A 16,392-nucleotide genomic window follows, 5' to 3' on the forward strand; every position below is an offset into this window, starting at 1 on the left:
GGGGTTAGCAGTTCTTTGAGAAATGTCCTCCGGCATCGCCCAGGACCAAAAGCGAAGGGCTGGCGGACCTCTCGGATAGCTGAAGACCCCGGCAGCCCCAAGAAGACCGAGCCCCACTTCCGGGTTCTGAAGCTCTCCTCCTGGCCCTTCCCCGTGCCGGGTAATGGGATTCTCCGAGCGCATGCGCGGTGCTCGGCCGCCGCTCTGGGACTGGTTCAACTAACCCTAAACAACTAATCTGCTCCTCCCCCTCTCGCTTGGGGCGTACCATTCACGTTTGGGGGGAGGTAACGTGCCCCAGAGTATTCAGAAGCCTGCTCCCCTTCTTCAGACAGGGGAAGGTAAGTTTCCTTAAGATTTTAAAAGTTCCAAGAATAAGAAAGCCTCCGAGGCCCGTCGCTGAGTGATAGTTCTACGGTCTCGGCTTTGCCCACGGCCCCATCCTCTTCATTTGAGGCGCTGAACAAAGTGGCACGCCCGCATCCCAGCTGATCAGCTGCTGGGCTTTGGCGGCGGCTTCCCCCCGGCGAGACCATTGTGACTCCTTGGGAGGGGTGCGTGAGGAGGGGAGGGGGCGGAGCGGCCATTGTCCGGTCAGCGCAGCCTCCGAGGGAGGGGAGGGTGTTACGGAGCGAGCGGGGCCCGTGGCTTCACAGCGGCCGCCGCTACGCTAAAGCCGCGGGGGGGGCGCTCAGGTCCTTCCCAGCGCCGCCGCACGGGACATCGCTCTGGCTGGGAGCGGCGGTGGGAGCTGCCGAGGGCGCCGGGACTTCCCTCCTCCCCCGTGGTCCTCGGTTCACCCGTACGCCCCACCTCCTCAGCTCCCCTCCCTCTACTCCCCCCGGCCCCCCCATCTCCGAAGGCCGAGTGGTGCGGCCCGCCTCCAGCTGACCGGCCTGGAATCCCGGCTCGGAGCCCCGGACTCGCGCCCGCCCGCGCGCCCGCTCCCTCCCCCTCCCCCCGCCCCGAGCCCCCCGACGCCGCCGCCGCCTCCGCCTCCTCCTCCTCCTCCTCCTCCTCCTCCTTCGAGCGGGGCCCAGGCCCAGCCGCTGCCACCGCTGCCGCCGCCGAGCTCCGCCGCCGCCGCCGAGCACCATGGGAGATGCCGGGAGCGAGCGCAGCAAAGCGCCCAGTCTGCCGCCTCGCTGTCCCTGCGGCTTCTGGGGGTAAGTGCCCGGCTGGGTGGGGGCGGGGGCCGGGGCGCGGGCGCCGGGGCTGTCCGGGCAGGCCTCGCGGCCCGGGGAGGCCGGAACCCTGGGGGCTGGGCCCAGGCCAGGCCTGCGGGGAGGGGGCAGGGGCCGCGTCCTGGGGAGGGGCACCGGGTGAGGAGCTGGGGGTGGGCAGAGAAGGCCCTGCCGTGGGTGCGCTGCCACCCTCGGCGACTCGCCTGCCAGAGGCTCGGGCCGAAAGGGGCCGCCCGGGCTACTGGTGAGGGGGGCAGGGCTGCGTTCAGGGATGAGGGGGCGGCGTTGGCACCTCCCGGTGGAGCTAGGGTACCCCCTTCCCTTGGCTTGTGGAGGCCAGCCCTTCCTCCCCTCCTTGGTATGAGCTGGTGCCCAGGAACCAGGAGGGTATTTCCTCTGACTTTTTCACCTCCCCTCCTCCCTGTCCCCCAGAGACTTGCATCATCACTTCCTAAATTATATCCTAGTGCCCCATTTGCTTTTAGGAAGCTGTTCACACGTCACCCATTTTTAAAAGTCGGGCCCAGAACCCAGGCTTGGGTAAAGTTACAAGACTGTTGAGGTCTCACCTTATTTAAAACACGTTTGTTTTAGAAGGTCTGTAAGATTCCCTTGTCAAAAAAACCCTCAAGTCAGCTTGGCTTAGGAACGTGAGAGCCAATTTGCTTAATTGGCTCAAATTCCCTTCCGTCCCCATTTTTTTTTTTTAAATGATAAAAATATTCACCTGGGCCAGCCTGTATTATTGCTTGGCCATCCTGTGTTAGAGTGAAAATATTTGAGGTGGGAAATCAACTTTTCCACCTGTAGTTACAGTTTAAATTCTCCTTGTTACACTTGGAGATTTTATGGATTGCCACCCCTCTTACCAGACAGGTGCCTCCATCATAACTTATGATTCTAGATCTTGTAAGGAAACTGGAGACTCTGAAGGCCAGCTTTTGTGATTTATCTTTTTTTTGTTTTATTTTCCAAAGATTCAGTATATTTGGAGGTGCATAGAGGCAGTAAGGAAATGATTATTTCTGGTGAGGGCATCTTGGGAAGATGTATTGAAGTATTTTATCTTTACTGTCTCTCAGATCCTAGGGATGATTGAGGTAGAAATTAAGGGTCTGGTTTTTGGGAGTGCAGAGAAAGATTAGAAAGTGGATCTTAGTGTAGATTTCTGTGGAGTTTGTCATAGCCAAAGGTTATGACAGAAAAAAATCTCATTTTCTCATCTTTCAGCCTTTTTTTTCTCAAAAATTTCTTGGTGAAAGGATATTAGCGAAAAGTAAGTTACGGTGTTACCAGAAGTTCTGAAGATGTGAAAATATCTTAGGTTTTATAGTCTCCCCTTCTTTTTGACTTGAAAATAATTGTGTTGCTTGCTAAGTGCTTTCATAGGCAATCTAATTCCCACAAGAATCTTAAGTGGGAACCATTCTCTCTTTATTTGTAGATGGGAAAACTGAGGCATTATTTATAGATGGGAAACTTGCCTTTGCATTCAGGGATTTCAGGGTGGAGCTAATGAGCTCTGTAGAGTGCTTAGTACCATCACGTTTATGACATCAGTCTGCTGCCCTGGAAAAATCTGTTGTCACAAGCCTCAGATTGTAACTCATAAGAAGACATGTGGCTCAGAGAAAGTAGCTGCCATTGGCAGCTTATGCCCAGGGTGTATCAGAGGTCTATTTCCTGGCAACATGTTAATGTCTTTGGGACCATTATTATGAGTGGAACCCACATTAAAAGGTTTACATCAAGACTTAGAAACTGAGCAAGGTTCTGAGTAATGCAAGGAGAGTTTGGTAGTAGAGAGGAATAGTTACACTGATGCCATACTTGGCCTATAAGTTGACCTATAAGCAACCAGGGCTGCTTTTTTGATACTTTCAATATGGCACTTTTTATGAACTGCAATTTGCCTAACAAGAGTTAGGCGAAAGTAATATCTTTATGGTGGAAGCTGTTCTTTTTAATGTGTAATGTTTTAACCTTTCCTAAAGGCGCCTGTGTAGTTTGCAGTTTATAGCAAAGTATAAGGAAATTGCTGCCTAGTTTCCATTATATCATGACTGATTTTGAACATGTTTCCCTTATTGCATGGGCTACATTCATGTTATATTCATTAAGTAAACTTATAATGTATTTAGCAAATATTTGAGTGCCTCGATATTATGGTAGACAAGAGGGGCACTGGCACCATTCTCTGGGAGCATGGGGCATAGAGGAGTAAAAACACCAGTTACAATGAAGTGTGTTAGGCTTGGAATAGGATTTGTTGGGAGGGGCACCTACTCCAGTTGAGGTGGATTTAGAGGAAGGTAGCCTGGAGGGTGATGCCAGCCTAAGCCTGCAGGAAGATTAGGAGAGAATGGAAATAGATAGGGAGGAGAGTGTTTTCTGTCAGGCAGAGGGGAGAGCATGGATGAAGGCCTGGATGTTAGAGAGAGCACTACACATTTGATCAGCTGAAAGTTCATTGTAGAGGATTGGTAGATTGTGAGAGGGGTCAGCTAGAAATGAGGCTGAGATGGTGAGAGCAATTGGTGATACAGGGCCCCATATGTGATGCTTAAGACTTTGGATTTTTATCCTGAGTGCACTGGGGAGCTGTTGAAGAACTTTGAGTGAGTTGTGAGGTGATTTTCTTTAATGTGAAAGATTACTGGATGATCTTGAGGGTGGCCTGTGTATGTGGGTATGATTGTGAGTGTGTGTGTGTGTGTGTGTGAATGTGAATGTGGTGTCTGTATGTTTGTGGCATGTTGTAAAGTCCAGAGGTACAGAAAACTTGTCAGGAGTGATGCCCAGGGGATTACTATACCTGTATAGTGGCCAGGGAGAATGGAGAGAAGTAGATGTCAAAGCCATTCAGGATGTAACTTGCCTTTTCCCTTCATGAGCATGAAGGTGAGTGTGTTCTCTAGAAACTTTAGTCAGCATTGCACTCTGCGGAAGCCACAGGTCTGTAAAGTCAGCTAGCCAGGGCCCACACCCAGCCCTTTGCTGAGGAGCCTCTTAGCAGAATGTTCTGGTACTAGCAGACTAAAGGCAGTTCCTTTAGGATTGCTCTTCTCTCTAGTGACTTAGGCAGGAGGACTTGCTGCTGCCCAGCTTTGTCCACTCAGGACACCAATCAGTGGGGGTTGGTTAACATAGGAGAGCTTTCAGGTGGGTCTTGTGGGACTGCAATGTGAAAGGAGAATGCCAAGAGGAGCATGCAGTGCAAATGTGTTAGTGCTTCGAGCACTCAAAATTTCTAGTTTTCTCCTTTGTTTTATATTGTGAAATTGAGTGTAGGTAATTAAGTTAATGTGTTACAGAGAGACCACTGGGAAACTTTGCTACCTTGGAAATTGTTGAAGATTTACTAAAGTTGTAAGGTGTTTGTATAGCACATAAATGTTTTTAGGGTTAATGACCATAAATGGTTTTTTCCCTGAGACATGGACTTAAAACTTTTAGTGAAATATGAGCATGAGCATTTTCTTGGCTTATTTTAGGCATTCAGTAAATCATGCAAAAAATCATGCAAAAAATCATGCTAGTTTATAATTGTCAAATCTGAAATGAAATAGTCAATTGGTGCATTTTCTTTAGTTGAAATACATATGTAAAAGCACTTTAAAATCATATAGATATAAATGCTATTAGTTGGAGCTACAAAATGTACTGAGGGATATAGATTCTTCACAGATATTTTCAAAAGTTTTTGAAAGAGCAGACCTAGAGTATTATTAAAAAAAGACAGGAAGAAGACAATAAGAATATCCTGAGTGTATTATAGGATGATAGAACGGGTAATTAGGATGGGGGAAAGATGGACTTTATTTTCGAATTCTGTGTATTAAGTATAAATATCTAATTACAATTATTGATATTCTGCCTTTATAATTGGAGACAATCTCTATCACAATGTAATTTAGTGGGAACTTTGAGAAGTATTATTCTTTTCATAAGTAAATTTAAAGTATAGTAGACATAAGTGTTCAGTCTGATATTTAGGGAATAATGGAGTATTTTATTTTATTTTTAAAATAAATTTTTTTATTTATTTTTGGCTGCGTTGAGTCTTTGTTGCTGCGTGCGGGTTTTCTCTAATTGCGGCGAGTGGGGGCTACTCTTCGTTGCGGTGCTCGGGCTTCTCATTGCGGTGGCTTCTCTTGTTGCGGAGCACGGGCTCTAGGCACGCGGGCTTAGTAGTTGTGGCTTGTGGGCTCTAGAGCACAGACTCTGTAGTTGTGGCGCACAGGCTTAGTTGCTCTGCGGCATGTGGGATCTTCCTGGACCAGGACTAGAACCCGTGTCCCCTGCATTGGCAGGCGGATTCTTAACCACTGTGCCACCAGGGAAGTCCCTGGAGTATTTTAGATATGGGATTTATTAGGTAAATGATTCATTGTTTTGATAAAAAAAAGATGTTCATGATTTATTTTCTAATCAATCATGTCATAAAGGAAATATTACATGGGTACATTTTCTTTAGGGAAATAGATTTTATTAACATTTCATTTTTGTGATCTATTCTGTTGAGAAGCGTTTTACTTACCAACTAGATCTGCTAGATAATGATGAATTTTAAGTAAAGATGGAGTTAGGGCAGAGATCAAGAGTAATCTCACAAAATAAATTCTGTTCCTGAAATGGTTACTAGTAGAAAGTTGATTCAACCAAGAGCCTGACTAGTTAGCTTAAACAGAAGTTATTTATTTATTTTTATTGTTTCTTTTATTTTCTCTGAGCCCAGGCTTTGGGAATTGCTGTAGAACTCTGTTTCTGTCACTCTGTGAGTTATATGGCAAGTTTGCTTGGCTCCTAGTAGTGTGTGGCCCTCACAGTCATTTTTGATTGATCAGTCTCTGTCTCCCAATTGGAACATGTTGCCACACTTCAACCAGCTTAACCTGGGCTTTCAAATTCCATATGAACACAGCATGAATCACTAATCAGTAGAATGTTCATTCCAGTGATGTCACTAATTATCCATCTGATTATAAAACCACCTTAAACATAAAATAGCTCATTTGTACAGTTTTACTTTTTTTTTTTTTTTAAAGATTTTATATTTTTAGAGCAGTTTTAGGTTCAGAGCACAATTGAGAGTAGGGTACAGAGATTTCCCATATACCCCCTGCTCCCTCCCATGCACAGCCTCCCTTATTATCAGCATCCCCACCACAGAGGTGCATTTGTAACAGTGATGAAGCTACATTGACATGTCATTATCACCCAGAGTCCATGGTTTACACTGCGGTTCACTCTTGGTGTTGTACAGTCTGTGGGATTGGATGAATTATAGTGACATGTTTCTATTACAGTGTCATATAGAGTAGTTTCACTGCCCTAAAAATCCTCGTGGCTCTTACCTATTCATCGCTCCCTCCTTCCAACCCCTGTCAACCACTCATCTTTTTACCCCATCGTTTTGCTTTTTCCAGAATGTCATGTAGTTGGTATCATACAGTATGTAACATTTCCAGATTGACTTCTTTCACTTAGTAATATGCATTTAAGGTTCCTCCTTGTCTTTTTGTGGCTTGATAGCTCATTTCTTTTTAGCACTTTAAGATTCAATTGTCTATATGTATCACAGTTTATCCATTCACCTACTGAAGGACATCTTAGTTGCTTCCAAGTGTTGGCAATTTTGAATAAAGCTGCTATAAACATCCATGTGCAGGTGTTTGTGGACATAAGTTTTCAACTCCTTTGGGTAAATACCAAGGAGTCATGCAGTTTTACTTTGCATTTTTGAGTCTTGTGTGCATCTGAAGATGCAACATGATTTAAATGAAGTATTCACTGTCAATACGTTTATCTATCTGCCCCATTTTCCTGATTACATTTGGGTATCCAGAAAAATTTGCCCCTTTGCAGTGATGGAACACGGGGAGATAATTTTATTTTTTAAGAAAACATGTTCTTTGTTTACATTGGTTTGAGACAATAGCTTTTTAGAGTTAGATCCAGTTAACATATAGGACATAGGCTCTTTTGGTATAATTCTCTTCTCCTCCCCATTCATTCTTCTCCTTCCCATTCACCACTCTCCTCCCCTCATCGCCCCCCCCCCAAAAAAAGAGAACACAGCACTTTAAGTCTACTGAAAATTTTGACTAAAAATCTCTTCATAGTCTTTAATAGTATTAAAATTAACATTAATTTTTACAAGTTAACTTTTTTCTAGCTGGAAAAATCAGAGGGCTAAGAATTCTTTGAATAAAGTTTTTAAAAATGAAACCCTAGTGTATTAAATATTATTTATTGAGGGCAGAGTATGAAGATGGTGAGAACTAATATAATTTGGATTTTTTTATTAGGTCATACGGAGGTGTGTCTGTGCAAACTGATGCAAAGTTTTGAACTACCACAATAATTATAGGTCAAGATTGAGGTTAAAAGTTCTTTTTTCTTTTGAAGAGAGGTTAAGTTCAGTATCTTATCAAAGCTACATGTAGGAGTTTGACCAGTCACAACTCAAAACTTGTATAATTTTAATCATACACTTTAAAAACTGTCCAGATTCAGGCTTGTTGTGGGACTTTGTATCAGAGTGGGTTGCAAAAGAGGGCCTTCATTCCAACTGGGTGGATGACACTGATGTCTCTCGGTTCTGGTAGGGGCTTTGAGAAACAGGCTGATCCTGCTTTGGGCTGGGTCCCTATGTAACAAAATTATGTTGCTGAATGAGATATTGAGATATAAGGAAGAAATTTCCTATGTGTATTCAATGCAGAAGGGAGGTTAAGCAGCTTTATTTGAAGTTTTTAATAACCAGAATCTAAGACTGCATTCTAGAATTGTTCTGGCTAGTATGGTAGCCACTAGCTACATGTAGCAGTTTAAATTCATACTAATTAAAATTAAATAAAATTAAAAATTCAGTTTTGAGTTATACTAGCTATATTTTAAGTACTCTATCTCAGTAGCTGGTGGCTACCTAGTTGGGGAACACAGATATAGAACACTTCATCCTCCCAGAAAGTTCTGTTGGACAGTGCTCTTCTAGAATGTTGACCTGATAGGCAGCCAGGATTTTCAAGTCTATTTTTTTTCTTTTTTTTCTAGTTTTATTAAGAAACAGTTGAGGGCTTCCCTGGTGGCGCAGTGGTTGCGCGTCCGCCTGCCGATGCAGGGGAACAGGGTTCGCGCCCCGGTCTGGGAGGATCCCACATGCCGCGGAGCGGCTGGGCCCGTGAGCCATGGGCGCTGAGCAAAAAAAAAAAAAAAAAAAGAAAAAAGAAACAATTGACATTCAAGCCTATTTTCTTGTGAGTTCTCTAGATCCCTGTTTTCTCTCATATTCTGAAAATGTGGGGCTTGTTTAATTTAGCTCTGTGTTGTTGGTTTTTTTCCCCCCAGCTCCAACATATTTTATTTCCAAGGGGGGAAGCAGTCCTATTGTTAATTCACATTACTGGGAAGTGCTCCTTTGATCAGTTTTGGGAATTAAAATTTCAGTACAGTACAAGTTAGTCTGTAATTTGAACTGTTTTTTTCATGTTAGCTTTTGGGTCAGTCATCTTTGCCTCTTTCTTTTTTTTTTTTTTTTTTTTTTTGTGGTATGCGGGCCTCCCTCTGTTGTGGCCTCTCCCGTTGCGGAGCACAGGCTCCGGACGCGCAGCCTCAGCGGCCATGGCTCACGAGCCTAGCCGCTCCGTGGCATGTGGGCATGTGGGATCTTCCCGGACCGGGGCGCGAACTCTGTTCCCCTGCATCGGCAGGCGGACGCACAACCACTGCGCCACCAGGGAAGCCCTGCCCCTTTCTTAAGTTTATTAAACTGGCAACCTCAGAGGCCTATACAGGGAGACGTTGGACTAATACAGAATCTTTTTATTTTCTTTTTTTTTTTTCTCTTTAGTGGGAGAATTTTTGAAGGTATTCACCTTGGACTATGACTTTTGTAGATTCACAAATGTAAATCTCATGACAGCTTTTGATATATGATTAAGGATAAATGCATTGGATTTTCTGGTAAATTCAAGTCCCTCTATACAGGGGAAGGTGGAGTATGTTGGAATATCCAGCAGCAGTGGGCAAAACCAAACTGACCTGTGATGTACCAGACTGAGGGAGTGGAACAGGATGAATGAAAATGCCATGTCATCCTTGAGGCCAGGGAACAGAGCTGCAAACAGTGCCTGACATCTGAAGTTGTGGCTGCAGCTGTTCACCAGAGGAAGGAAGAATGCAGTAGGAAGAAGATGTAGTACTAGCTAACTGAATTTGTTCATTCAACTGTACCAAATGTCCTGTATTATAGACAGGGGCAGTTTTGTGTTAGGGCAGAAGAATGTCCTGGGAAAGATCATGGATTGCAACTGTGACCACGCTGGTTGGGGGATAAGGGGGGATGAGGGCAGACCACACCACAGCATTTTGTGTTTCTGGTTTGTGGACAGGCTCTATTTAGCCTCATTGCTGCCTCATTAATGTCCTGGTAAAGAGTTACGTTGGTGATGTTGCACTTGGGACCTTCTGGGGAGTGCCTTTTCTCATTTCTTTCTGCTGAAGTGGAGTGATATGGAGTAACAGTTGTTCATGTCTTATCTACCTCTTGGACTCTTACACACTGGTAAGTTGAAGTGCATTTATATGAATAATCACACTCTTAGCCACACTTCCTGGAAGGAGAAGTATTCTAATCATTCAAAAGTATCGCAAATACTCTTCCTGCAGTCATTTGGTTTTCTTACATGGTTGTGCTGGTAGCATTCCTGAACAGGGTGTGAGAAGTTTTCTCTAGCTTAATGGGTACCTAATGGGAAGAGTGGGGCAGCAATTTGGAGAACATAGATTGGGTGGGGGGCTTTGCTGATCATGTCCATGCTTTCAAAGTCTCTGCCTATTTCAGGTCATTGTTTTTCAATTTCAGCCCTTTTTACAGTGCTTTATATAGATAGATGTGCTGGGAAAGTTCTCTCCTGAAAGAATTTTTTTTCAACATAATAAATGAGACACAAAATAGATTGAATAATACAGTCGTTCTTAACTGTCCAGGTGTGTATTAACCAGCAAGAAATAATAAACTGGAGGTGGGAGAGAGTGTGGTGTATTTCAGTGTATGTTGTTTCTAGATTTATGATTTCTGGTTTCTGTCCTGGGGATGGATGGATGGTATTCTTCATTTTCTTCAGATGCCACTGAATTTCAGAAAACCCGGTTTTTCAAGTCTTTGTGTTTGCATATGAAACTTTGCGTGTATATACAAAATCTTCACGGTGTATGACCCTGTACAGTTTTATCTAGCTTTCCTTTCCCTTTTAACATAACACAGAGCTGTGCTACTCACCTTTAAAAATAAAGATGTGTTTTTGCATGTTGATCCACAAAAATCCTTGCTTAGAGGAACTTTTGTTTTATTCTTTTGTTGATTAGGGGACATAATCATGTACTCTCTGAGGCCTGTATTCCCTGTTTCTGTGTATATATCACTGTTAATTAGCTTTTACCTGTTGTTCATGTCACCCTCCCCCCCACCCCCAGTACTGTAGCACTTTCAAGATGTGTTTAAACTATGCATTTTATTTGTAAAGCTAATCTTTTTCTTCACTGAATGTGGGGCAGGATCTAATCATGGAACAGCTGCTGTAACAAGTGATAAAGATACAGTCTTGAGTGGAAGTGTGGAGTGTTACATGATGTATACTAAGAGTCTCTTTGGGGGTTTATAATCTCAATAATATCAGTATGGATTAATTTAGAAAATGATAGTCACAGTGAAACCTTTTCTGTGGAAGTATGTGTCCCTAAAGGCTGCATTTTCTTCTTCTTGGTTTTAAGCTGTCTGGTGACTAGATATTTATAATCCCATAGTTGAAAGGCCCCTAGGTTTACCTGAATAGTTTTCTTTGTAGATAAATTAGATACTTACATTGTATGTGTTTTTGGTTGGAGTTAGGGACAGGACGAATGGACTGTGTTGGTTTTGTGTTGAAATTTGGGATGCAGAAAAGTCACTGGACAGTATCAGACAACTGATTTGGAGGTGAGTTGGAAGAGACCACAAGGTGGTCAAGGGGGAAACTGGGGTGCAAGGGGGATGAGGATGGGGAAATGTGGAGTGGTGGTAATTAGGAATGAAGATGCTTTGTGATCACCAACTTCTAGTCAAAATATGAGAGGTGACCACATCTGTAAGGGCCCGAGAAACTAATGTGAACAGGTGGTGTGGGTGAGATTAAAGAAAATATTCTGTTTTTTCTTGAAGTGTAGGGTGTGAGTCCCCAGAGGTCTTACAGGGAAGTGCTAAAGATCATAGGATGAGAGCTGTGGTGCACATTCCAAACTAAAGTTTAGTGGAAGTGGCAGCAGCTTTCAGCAAAATTGGTGTTCCATCTGTTAGAAGCCCATGGGCTGTTTCTTCTGCTAAGCCTTCTCAGCCAGTTAAAGGATGGTGCTTTGTGGTGTCTCTGCAGCAGACCGTGGAGACTCTGCCTTCTTTCCTTTATTGGTATTGCCACAGCCAACTCCATTCCTTGGGATATATTGATATTTTTCGTCTCCCTTTTCAACCTCCAAGCCTGGTGTGGAGAGTTCAACAAAGTTTTGCTCATTTCCTGCTTTACTTGCTGTTCTTGGGGGAGAAAACTCTCATGAGCCCTTCCCATTTAAAAGATTTTTCAATGAATACGTATGGAGGAGGTTACATTAAATTTTAAAGAATTTAATAGTAGTGTGTAGTGTTTGTTGGAGGAATAAGACCTTTCTTATTTGCTGTGAGGCTAATGAAGGGTCCCCTCTCATCCAACCTAGGCTCTTCCAGAATGCCTCCAAAGATGAAGGGCATGCTGATATCTCATCTCAGAAAAGCAGCTGAGCTCAGTGGCTAGGTATGGGCTTTGAAATCAAAGACCTGGGTTGAAAACTTGACTTTATAACTTTCTGCTTGATTTTGGGCAGTTTACCTCTTTTCTTTAATAAAGAATATCCTAGAGTTGTTTTGAGGTTTAGTGAGCTCTAATGCCTGTCAAGCCCCTTGGCACAGTGCCTGACCAGGGTAATTAAATTTATTAAGGGCTGACTTCCCAGCCTTGAATGAAGGAGCATTGGTGGCAGATTAATAGATGCAGAACTTTCTTGCCTCAACTGGCAATTTGCATTTATGGTAATCTCCAGACCGGTGTCACCTCATTAGTTGATGAGGTTTCTGACTGGACTTTGGCTGGTTTGGCTGTTTTCCAGAGCCTATCCCTTGTTCAGCAAGCATTTGTTAAGCATTCTGATGTGTGTTGTGAGCTCTGCTAGGCATGTTATACTGTTTTAGCTTCTGCCTTAAGAAAGCTCACAGGGTGGAAGGGGTGGCAGACAGTAAATGGACAGAACACCATGAGGAAAGTGCTATGGGAGATCATCACAGAGTACTGTGAGAGCACTGACTGGGCATCTTACCCAGACTGGGAGTGGAGGATGGCCAGGAGGGCTCTCTGAGGAGATGGTGCTTAAGCTGGGAGTAAACGATGAGCAGGAGTTAACCATGTGGAGGTGGTGAGGAAGGGCTTTCCAAGCAGGGGGAACAGCTTATGCAAAGGCAGAGAGGAGTGAGAAAGCTTGCTGAATTCAGGGAATTGCAGGTTCAACTCAGGATGTTAGCTGCATTTGTGGCGGGAGGCAAGATGAAGCTGGGGGGATGAGCAGGGGCCAGTCATGAAACCTACTTGATTGTTGGATGGTTGAGTTAAGATTTTATCCTGGAAGCAGTTGGTACCATTTAAGGATTTAAGTATGGATGACGGATGATATTTATGTTTCAAAAACTTTACCTTGGCAGCAGTGTGGAGGAGAGTTGGAGGGTATAAGCATGGAAGCAGAGTCCAGTTAGAGCCCTTAAACCTTTTTGGGCTGTGGATGTCTTTGGCAGTCTGGTGAAGACTGCAGCCCCCTTTTCAGGACAATGCATAAAATAAATTACTTAGGATTACAAAGCAAACCAGTTAGGTCTAAGTGCATTTTGATATGTGGATTATAGAGTCTGTGAACCCTAGATAAAGCAACCCTGAGTGAATGCTGTAGTAGGAGAGCTGAGAATGAATGTAGGCTGAAACCTGGGTAGTTTAGTCCATTTGGGCTGTAATAACAAAATACCATAGACTGGTGGCTTACAAACAACAGAAATTTGTTTCTCGCAGTTCTGGAGACTGGGAAGTCCAAGATCACGGCTCCGGCGGCTTCGGTGTCTGAGGAGAGCCAGCTTCCTCATTGATGCTGTCTTCTCATTATAACCTTACATGGTGGAAGGGATGAGAGACCTCTCTCTAGCCTGTTTTATAACGGTACTAATCCCATGATCTAAGCAGAGCCCTCATGATCTAATTGCTTCCCAAAGGCCTCACCTCCAGATACCATCACACTGGGCATTAGGATTCAACATGTGAATTCCGGTGGGGGAGCACAAACATTTCACTCCATAGCACTAGGACAGTGGGGACTGCAGAGGAGGGCTTGAGTGTAAGAGCAGAGACAGACTGGATGGGGGATGGGGTAGGGGGGTAGAAAGGAAAAGAGAGGCAGCAAGATTTCTGACATGGGCAACTGGGTGAAAGATGGTCAGTCACATATGGTGGGTATAGAAGTTCTGCCTACACACTAGTTAGCTTTTGAAAGGTCGTTTGTGAATCCCTTTATTTCTAAGTCCATCGTGAAACTGTACAAGCAGGCACAAATGCCATCTGTCACTGGTGTGTGAAGTTTGGTTTGGTAGAAGAAGGTTTATACTTTGGAAGTTCTTAAGTTGAAGTGATTCCATCTGGAAGATGATGAGCATGTTGTGGGAAAGACATGATTAGTTTTAGAAAGGTTGAGTATACATTTTGATGAATTAGATAGCATGTCAGTGTACTTTAATCGTATTTTTAAATTGAGGTATAATTGATACCTCATTATATTAGTTTCAGGTGTACAACATAATGAGTTGATATTTGTAGGTATTGCAGAATGATCACCACAAAACATCTAGTTAACATCCATCACCATACGTAGTTACAAAAATTTTTTTCGGGACTTCCCTGGTGGCGCAGTGGTTAAGAATCTGCCTGCCAGTGCAGGGGACACAAGTTCGATCTCTGGTTCGGGAAGATACCACATGCTGTGGAGCAGCTAAGCCTGTGCACCACAACTACTGAGCTTGTGTTCTAGAGCCTGCAAGCCACAACTAATGTGCCCGCTTGCCACAACTACTGAAGCCCAGGCGCCTAGAGCCCGTGCTCCACAACAAGAGAAGCCACAGCAATGAGAAGCCTGTGCACTGCAATGAAGAGTAGCCCCCGCTCGCCGCAACTAGAGAAAGCCCGTGTGCAGCAACGAAGACCCAGTGCAGCCAAAAAATAAAAAAAGGTGAAATTCTGAAGGACTTTGCCAAGCAACTTTAAAAAAAAATTTTTTTTTCTTGTGATGAGAACTTTTAAGGTCTCCTCTCTTAGCAACTTTCAAATATGTAATACAGTATTATTAACTATAGTCACCATGCTGTACAATACAGTCCCATGACATTCATTTTATAACTGGAAGTTTGCACCTTTTGACCCCCTCACTCATTTCACGCCCCCACCTCCTGCCACCACCAACCACCAATCTGTTCTCTATATGCTACCTTTTTTTCCCTAAAGATTCCACATATAAGTAAGATCATATAGCATTTGTCTTTCTCCCTCTGACTTATTTTCACTTAGCATAATGCCCTCAAGGTTCATCCATGTTGTTGCAAGTGGCAGGTTTACATTCTTTTTAATGGCCAAATAACATTTCATTGTATGTATATATGTGTGTGTATATATATAACATATATACGTGTGTATATATATACATATACATACACCCCACGTTTTCTGTGTTCATTCCTCCATTAATGGACATCTAGGTTGTTTCTATGGCTTGGCTGTTGTAAATAATGTTGCAGTGAACATGGGGTGCATATATCTTTCTGAATTAGTGTTTTCATTCTCTTCTGGATCATATGGTAGATCAATTTTTTAATATTTTGAGGAACCTCCATGCTGTTTTCCGTAGCAGCTACACCAATTTACATTCCCACCAACAGTGCACAAGGATTCCCTTTTCTCCATGTCCTTGCCAACATTTGATATTTCTTGTCTTTGTGATAATAGCAGTTCTTAATGGTGTGCGGTGATATCTCATTGTGGTTTTGAGTTGCATTTCCCTGATGATTAGTGATGTGGAGCATCTTTTCATGTACCTGTTGGCCATCTGTATGTCTTCTTTGGAAAAATGTTCAGATCTGCCCATTTTTAATTGGATTGTTTTTTTGATAGTGAGTTATGAGTTCTCTATATATTTTGAATGTTAACCCCTTATCAGATATATGATTTGCAGATACTTTCTCCCATTTGTAGACTGCCTTTTCATTTTGTTAAAGGTTTCCTTTGCTGTGCAGAAGAAGCCTTTTAATTTGATGTAGTCCCACTTGTTTATTGTTGCTTTTTTGTATCTTTTATTGTTTTTAAAATTTAATTTAATTTTTTTATGAGCTTTATTCTAGACACAGAATATTTATTTGCAGATAAAAGGACAGAGCAAAAATTAACATACTATAATAACATTTTGAAATAAATAAAATAGAATTTTACTTGGAAGAAAAGAAATTAAAGCTATGCTGAACTTTAGATAATTAACTTCCTTACCCATGACATGTTCTATTTTTTTAAATTAAATTAAATTTATTTATTTATACAGCAGGTTTGTATTAGTCATCCATTTTATACACATCAGTGTATACATGTCAATCCCAGTCTCCAAATTCATCACACCACCACCCTCACCCCCCAGCTGCTTTCCCCCCTTGGTGTCCATACGTATTTTCTCAACTTCTGTTTCTCAATTTCTGCTCTGCAAACCGGTTCATCTGTACCATTTTCTAGGTTCCACATATATGCGTTAATATACGATATTTGTTTTTCTCTTTCTGACTGACTTCACTCTGTATGACAGTCTCTAGATCCGTCCACGTCTCTACAAATGACCCAATTTCGTTCCTTTTTATGGCTGAGTAATATTCCATTGTGTACATGTACCACATCTTCTTTATCCATTCGTCTGTTGATGGGCATTTAGGTTGCTTCCATGACCTGGCTATTGTAAATAGTGCTGCAATGAACATTGGGGTGCATGTGTCTTTTTGAATTATGGTTTTCTCTGGGTATATGCCCAGTAGTGGGATTGCTGTGTCATAGGGTAATTCTATTTTTAGTTTTTTAAGGAA

At 43.0% G+C, this 16,392-nt stretch overlaps 1 protein-coding gene across 2 annotated transcripts in view; it reads left to right on the forward strand.

Annotated features, from left to right (window-relative positions):
• Window positions 1-829: 829 nt before the first annotated feature.
• The window catches only part of ZFAND3 (zinc finger AN1-type containing 3), a 335,919-nt gene continuing 320,356 nt past the window's right edge, over window positions 830-16,392 (forward strand). Inside the window, exon 1 of one of the 2 annotated variants that reach the window (XM_024122138.3) lies at window positions 830-1,166. In XM_024122138.3, coding sequence (XP_023977906.1) covers window positions 1,096-1,166 — 71 coding nt within the window. In that variant the 5' untranslated portion in view covers window positions 830-1,095. The remainder of the gene's footprint in view (window positions 1,167-16,392) is intronic. The other variant, XM_028479770.2, reaches the window with a different exon arrangement.

Source organism: Physeter macrocephalus, chromosome 18 (assembly GCF_002837175.3).
Source record: "Physeter macrocephalus isolate SW-GA chromosome 18, ASM283717v5, whole genome shotgun sequence".
NCBI lineage: Eukaryota > Metazoa > Chordata > Mammalia > Artiodactyla > Physeteridae > Physeter > Physeter macrocephalus.